General features: G+C 41.6%; 1 protein-coding gene across 1 annotated transcript in view; it reads right to left on the bottom strand.

Moving 5' to 3' along the window:
* Positions 1-7,500, bottom strand: part of LOC143289761 (uncharacterized) — a 183,074-nt gene that overhangs the window by 85,361 nt on the left and 90,213 nt on the right. The window contains exons 12-14 of the mRNA XM_076598862.1: positions 4,790-4,843; positions 1,977-2,030; positions 1-31 (exon numbers count right to left, since the gene is read on the bottom strand). The exon at positions 1-31 is cut by the window's left edge and continues 23 nt beyond it. Coding sequence (XP_076454977.1) covers positions 1-31; positions 1,977-2,030; positions 4,790-4,843 — 139 coding nt within the window. The remainder of the gene's footprint in view (positions 32-1,976; positions 2,031-4,789; positions 4,844-7,500) is intronic.

Here is a 7,500-nt window from a genome sequence, read left to right as displayed (position 1 = left end):
AGCCTGGCATACCTGGGTACCCTGGAACACCCTGCAACAATCAGGTTAACTCACTCAGTACGGCCAGTCCTCTCTTCTCCTCTACACAGACCCCTCGGATGTCCAGTGGGTGTCTGAATGACCCAACCTTTAGCTTCCGTCATCAGAACTGTGGTATTCTTTGTCAACAAACACCTCTTCAGTATAAGAGCTTTCCACTTGCAATATTTTGATGATGGTAATTGGGGGGGTGAAACGCTGTTAAGGTCGTCTCTTTCACCGTTCGTATGGAGTGAGTTAACAGTCAACGTCCACTTTCTGACACCATTTACACACACTTCAAGTCCTGCAACAGCCGAGTGGTTGAAGCGTTGGACTTTCAATCTGAGGCCGCCCCCCCCCATCTCCCAGGTCAACATGTGTGCAGACCTGCTTGTGCCTGAACCCCCTTTGTGTGTATACGCATGCAGAAGATCAAATATGCACGTTAAAGATCCTGTAATCCACGTCAGCGTTTGGTGGGTTATGGAAACAAGAACATACCCAGCATGCACACCCCCGAAAACGGAGTATGGCTGCCTACATGGCGGGGTAGATAAACAAAAACGGTCATACATGTAAAATGTTACATGTCTGCCTGAGTGTGTATGTGTGCATGCCTGAAATCTGATTGAATGACACAGGAAATGAATGATGAGCGCCCAATGGCAGCCGTCAGTCGGCTCTACCCAGGTAGGCAGCCTGTGGTGCAAATGACCCTGTGTTTGTAAAGCGCTTAGAGCTTGGTCTCCGACCAAGGATAGGCGCTATATAAGTATCCATATCAATCAATCAATGTTAATGTGTATGTTTAAAAAGATGGTACATTATTGGACATCTTAGTCAATTTCACCCCCGAAAACATAGTATGGCTGCCTACATGGCGGCATAAAAACTCTCATATATGTAAAAGCTCACTCGTGTACATATGAGTGAATGTGGAAGTTGCAGTTTCAAACTCTAACATTACATGCACTAACGCTTTGTGTCATGCTTCTAAAAAATGTTAATGTATGTGTTTAAAAACGTTTAACATAACATAGTCACTTTCAATGTTTAACAAAATGCAACATTACCTGCATTTCCAAAGTAAGTTTTAGTTTTGAAAGACTGAAACATTATCTTTTTTTTCAAATTTATAACATTATCTTTTATTTCTGATGTCATTTTCAGTGTTAGAAATTGTAACGTTATCATTCATTTCTAATGTCACTTTTAATGATAAAAATTGTGACATCATCTTTTATTTCTGATGCCACTTTCAGTGTTGACAATGTAACATACCTCTGATTTCTAATATCACATTTAATTCTAAAAGAAATAACATAAACAATGTCATTTCCGATATTAAAAGTGTAAAATTACCTTTGATTCCAAAAAGATCTAACATTATCTTTGAATTCTAAAGCTAAATTTAGAACTGGACAACAACAAAAAATTGCATAACAGAAAAAGTATCTTGTTGCTCAAATAAAAAGGCAGAATGAAATTGTTAACTTTATATGAAAAAAGGGAAAAGTTCTTACTTTCACTGGAATAATAAATATCAACAACTGAACATGAAACAATACAAATTTAATTACATCAATCACAAAAAACAGGAATGTCAAAGATCATGACTGCAGCAATATACAACAAATCTTATGGGTGTAGGTGAAATTACAACAAAGTAGGACTTCAAGCTTTAGTACAAATGCAAAATTACATGCCTAAAAACCAAAATGTATATAGAAATAAAATAAAAAAACGGTGATGACTAAATGAACGAACTGTGAAAAAATGATGACCAAAAATTGAAAACATGAAGACAAAAGTTATCAAAAGACTTTGCCATTTCAACTGAAGTCACGTGAGTGAAACCTGGTGGGACCGTTGGAACAGAACAATACATTATGAAGCTGCTTTTGTTTTTCGGCATTCAGGGCTCAAGGCTGAATGAGGTCAAAGGTAGTACTGACCTTATCTCCTGGTGGGCCTTGCACTCCCCTCTCTCCATCCATACCTGGGCGACCCTGTCAACACCGTGATCGTGATCGTCATCATGTGAGGAAGAAAAGCTACAGTAACAACAGTAACAAACAACGAAACATCAACAGTAACGAAGACACGACATCATGGTTGTCTCTTGGGAACTGAAGATGATGATGCATTGCGTCGAACACCATGATCAAGATCATCATCATGTGAGAAAGAAAAACAACAATAACGTAACGACCGTAACAAACAATGCAACAACACCAACGACAAACATAACATGACATCATGGCTGTCTCTTGGGAACTGAAGATGATGATGCATTGCGTCGAACACCATGATCAAGATCATCATCACGTGAGAAAGAAAAACAACAACAATAATGTAACGACAGCAAGAAACAATACAACAACACCACGACAAACATAACACGACATCATGGCTGTCTCTTGGGAACTGAAGATGATGATGCATTGCGTCAAACACCATGATCAAGATCATCATCACGTGAGAAAGAAAAACAACAACAATAACGTAACGACAGCAACAAACAATGCAACAACACCAACGACAAACATAACACGACATCATGGCTGTCTCTTGGGAACTGAAGATGATGATGCATTGCGTCGAACACCATGATCAAGATCATCATCATGTGAGAAAGAAAAACAACAATAACGTAACGACCGTAACAAACAATGCAACAACACCAACGACAAACATGACATCATGGTTGTCTGTTGGGGACCGAAGATATGACGCACTGTGTCAAACACCATGATCATGATCATCAACACATGGAAAAGAAAAACAACAATAACAAAACGACCGTAACAAACAATGCAACAACACCAACGACAAACATGACATCATGGTTGTCTGTTGGGGACCGAAGATATGACGCACTGTGTCAAACACCATGATCATGATCATCAACACATGGAAAAGAAAAACAACAATAACAAAACGACCGTAACAAAACAATGCAACAACACCAACGAATAATAAATACAGCATGACATCATGGTTGTCTCTCAAGAACTGATGGTGAAGATGCAGTGTGCCGTCATCATCAGCGGACAGGCATGTGGCTTCAGAGCCCAGAAGTCTGAAGAGTAAATGCGGCTACAGGCAGGGGCACAAGGCAGGGCAAAGGAAGACACAGCTCTGAGTCGCCAATCTCGAGCAGTTGCGAGGCACTGGTGACGATCTCCCTCGAAAGGTCTTCACTACACACAGTTTTTTTATTTGACAGTTGTTGGTTTTGTCGGGGCTCACCAGCTACTTCTATCAGCAGCAGAAGCAGTCTCAAGCTGCCAAGGCTGAAGGTTTGGCCTTGAGGATGATTATCTTTCTACCCCTTCTTCAGTGACTGCAACTGCCATGCGGTCAGCCAGTTCCCTGTAGAAGAGCTGTTGTGGAATACCTGACCCTTAACTCACTCAGTACGGCCAGTCCTCTCTTCTCCTCTACACGGACCCCTCGGATGTCCAGTGGGTGTCTGAATGACCCAACCTTTAGCTTCCGTCGTCAGAACTGTGGTATTCTTTGTCAACATTCACCTCTTCAGTATAAGAGCGTTCCGCTTGCAATATTTTGATGATGGTAATTGGGATGAAACGCTGTTAACGTCGTCTCTTTCGCCGTTCGTATAGAGAGAGTTAAATGCTGATGTCCACTGAAGCTGTGCCTGCCAGGTTTTTGCTTTCAATGCTTGGAACTGCTGTCTCTGTCCTAGTTAGTGATGTAGTCCCGCCAGTGTATGTACATGACTGACGGTAGGGAACAAGAGTGGAACTGCTCCAGCATGGTAAGTGATGAACACGTTTCTGTCTGAAAACGCTTTCCTTCTAGACTGATAGCAGGGTTCGTCACTAACGGGAGCGCTGAGCGGAACGCTCTGAAAAAACAAATTGCGCTCTGGAAAATTCCTTGACTCAGAGTGCTTGCGCTCTTGATTTTGAAAAGACATAAGCATACACTACTGTATCTAAATTGTTATTCCATTGTCCATCACAAACAAGAGTCAAAAGCGCGATCGTTTTGCATTTTCCGAAGTTTGAAAGCCGTCTGTTTACGTTTTGTTAGTTCAACCGGAAGTAGGCCTAGTGAATCAGGGGAGGCTATGCAAAAGAGCGCTCTTCAGACTTGAAGAGTAGAAAAGTGGAGCACACGATCGATTTCGCGGCCGTGCAAAATCAAAATGCTGAAATATTTGATCCCAAAAAGGAAGGCTGACGGTTTTTAGTGTGCGCTCTTAGTTTTCAGTTTGCGCTCATCAAAATTCTGAAACTAGAGCGCAGGCGCTCATGTGAAAAAATGTTAATGACGAACCCTGGATAGGATGTCACAATTCATGGAGACGGTCACATACCAATAAAATTCCATGGTGATATAGAGTAACTGCTTTATTCCATCTTCTCTCTCTCTCTCTCTCTCTCTCTCTCTCTCTCTCTCTCACACACACACACACACACACACTAACACACACACACACACACACACACACACATACGCACACACACATACACAGACACAAACACACACATACTCATTCATACACACACTAACACTAATACACACAAACTCACACTAACACACACACACACACACACACACACACACACACGGACACAAACACACACATACTCATTCATACACACACTAACACTAATACACACAAACACACACTCACACACACACACACACACACACACACACACACACACACACTAACACACACACACACACACAAATGCCTGCAGTGAAAACAGAACAAGTTCAAACCCCTCACCCTTTTCCCAAGAGGTCCAGGTGGCCCAGGCAAACCCATGGGGCCCATTGGTCCCTGGAAAAAGACAACACTAAACATCAGCATCAGGGATCAGCACAGACAGACTTGTTTCTCGAGTCTACCAGAATAAATGTCGCAACAACAACGAGGGCCACAAGCAAGCAAAAACACAGAAGGAGGAATTTTGTTTAATGTCCCGTCACACATATCGGTGATTGAAGACATTTTGTTAAAGTATTTATGAATACATCTGAGTATTATCGGTTAGAAGGGGTGGGAGATGTGGATGAATGGAGGGTTGGGAGAAACTGGGCAAATGAGGGTAAAAATGTGGGTGAAATTTGGAAGAAAAAAAAACAACAACAACAAAACAACTCTAAATACAGTTACAGGAAATTACTTAAAGGACTTCGTAAAAGAGAAGTCGTTAAACTGACAAGCGAAACAACTGATAATGAATGCAAAAAGTCAAAAACATCAACGTTCTCAGTCACTTGTGAAGACACACTTTCGTGTACAAAAGGCTTCATCAAACTACAGTGAAAAATTATATGCCCAATTGTCAGGTTACTAAAGCATATGCACTTGACATTAGAACAATACTTGGTCCGTAACGAATTTGATAATAGTCTGAGAGCTAAACTCAGAATTGGTCTGCGAATCGGACCAAAGTCTGAGAGAGTCAACTGATGAGGTTTTAGACTTGAATTCAAGCACCTATAAAAGTCTCTTTCTAGTATATTGCTTATTTCCTTGTATGACAATGGGCAATATACTTTTATACTATCTATATGATTTTTTGCTCCCCTTTTTGCTGCCCTGTCTGCTTGGTCATTATAACAGAATCCAGTGTGGGATGGTATCCAAAACACAGAACCGCACATGCAGAAATCATCACTTGTGAAACAATATACGGCTTGCCCATGGAGAAAGTTAAAAAAAAAGAAAAGAAAAGTATGTTGTAATACAAGCTACACTTTTGATATGAGACGTCCAATGTTTCGGACCATAGGTCTGTCTCCAAGGACTGTGTTAGCTGGAAGTGATAGTGAAGGTTGTGAAAACAGTCTCACTTTTCTTAAGACACACCTAAGTTCTAAAACATAATTATGTCTCTTATCAAAAGCAAGTCTTGTTTTACAACCAACAGTTTAAAAAAAAAAATTCTCCATTTGTATTTTTTATAGACTAAGTAAACCTCTTTCATTCCATCATAATATGGCTTGCACACAACTCTTCTTCACGAGTGTGGAAAAGGCTATGGGGGGGTTGGGGGGGGGGGGGGGGGAGCTGCTAACTTAGACGACCCAAGACGGGCAGCAGTGGAGGGAGATCTCTGCTGGTGGACCTTATGTGCCACATAGCACAAAGGGGATCTAGGGTGGCTTGCATGAGCGAACTTATCAGCGCTAAGTTTGCTTATCATTAAGAATGTTCCTAACTCCACTAATGTTCCTAACTCCACAGTAAATTCCATGCAGGAACTAGTCATTTGGATGAGATGATATAAACTGAGGTCCCTTGTGCAGCATGCACTTAGTGCATGTAAAAGAACCCACGGCGACAAAAGGGATGTCCCTGGCAAAATTCTGTAGAAAAATCCACTTTGATAGGAAAAACAAATAAAACTGCATGCAGGGAAAAAAAAAAAAAAAAAAAAAAGGGGGTGGCACTCTCAGTGTAGCGATGCGCTCTCCCTGGGGAGAGCAACCCGAATTTCACACAGAGAAATCTGTTGTGACAAAAAAGAGAAATACAATGCATTCCTAACTCTAAGCAAACTTATCGCTGCAAAGTTCGCCTCATGCTACCCTGCCCAGGTATTTAAAGTATGTTAAGAAAGCATTAAAATGGCGTCTTTCCATCTTCTAATGACACAACAAATGCTGATGCTGACGAAAGACACTTCTGTTCCTTTGATTCAGAGCAGCGGACTTTGATCTTCTCCAGACGAAAGACACTTCTGTTCCTTTGATTCAGAGCAGCGGACTTTGATCTTCTCCAGACGAAAGACACTTCTGTTCCTTTGATTCAGAGCAGCGGACTTTGATCTTCTCCAGACGAAAGACACTTCTGTTTCTTTGATTCAGAGCAGCGGACTTTGATCTTCTCCAGACGAAAGACACTTCTGTTCCTTTGATTCAGAGCAGCGGACTTTGATCTTCTCCAGACGAAAGACACTTCTGTTCCTTTGATTCAGAGCAGCGGACTTTGATCTTCTCCATACAAATGAAGGAAATTCAGGAGAGTGTGCAAAGCAGAGGAGGGGAACGTATAAAACAGTGAAGCAGAATGTGAAAAGCAATGAAGCAGAGCTGACACATTCTGCAACGTGTCGAATGGAGCAGCTACCACATGGCACTGCACCCAACCAGAAAGTGAGTGTCCACAGGTTCAAGTCCTACATACAGGTCAGGATTTTTACCCCCCTCTCCACTAGACCTTGATGGGAGGTCTGGGTGCTAGTCTTTCAGAGGAGTGCTACATGCAAAGGTATAAGAACCCACAGCGACTAAAGGGTCACGCCTTCACAAACTTCTTTAGAAAAACTCGACTTTCGTAGCAAAACAAGTGAGAGAAAAAATAGGCGGCGCCAAAAACTGGATGTGCTTTCCCCATGGAGACCAGCCTGAATTTTCATTCCCGCAGAATCTGTTGTGACAAAAAAAATTACAACACAACTCAACAAAACCAAACATCACACAACACAA

The sequence above is a fragment of the Babylonia areolata genome, chromosome 14 (assembly GCF_041734735.1).
Source record: "Babylonia areolata isolate BAREFJ2019XMU chromosome 14, ASM4173473v1, whole genome shotgun sequence".
In the NCBI taxonomy this organism is placed as follows: domain Eukaryota; kingdom Metazoa; phylum Mollusca; class Gastropoda; order Neogastropoda; family Buccinidae; genus Babylonia; species Babylonia areolata.
Note: the sequence above shows the minus strand (reverse complement) of the source record. Positions and strands in the feature narration are given on the sequence as shown.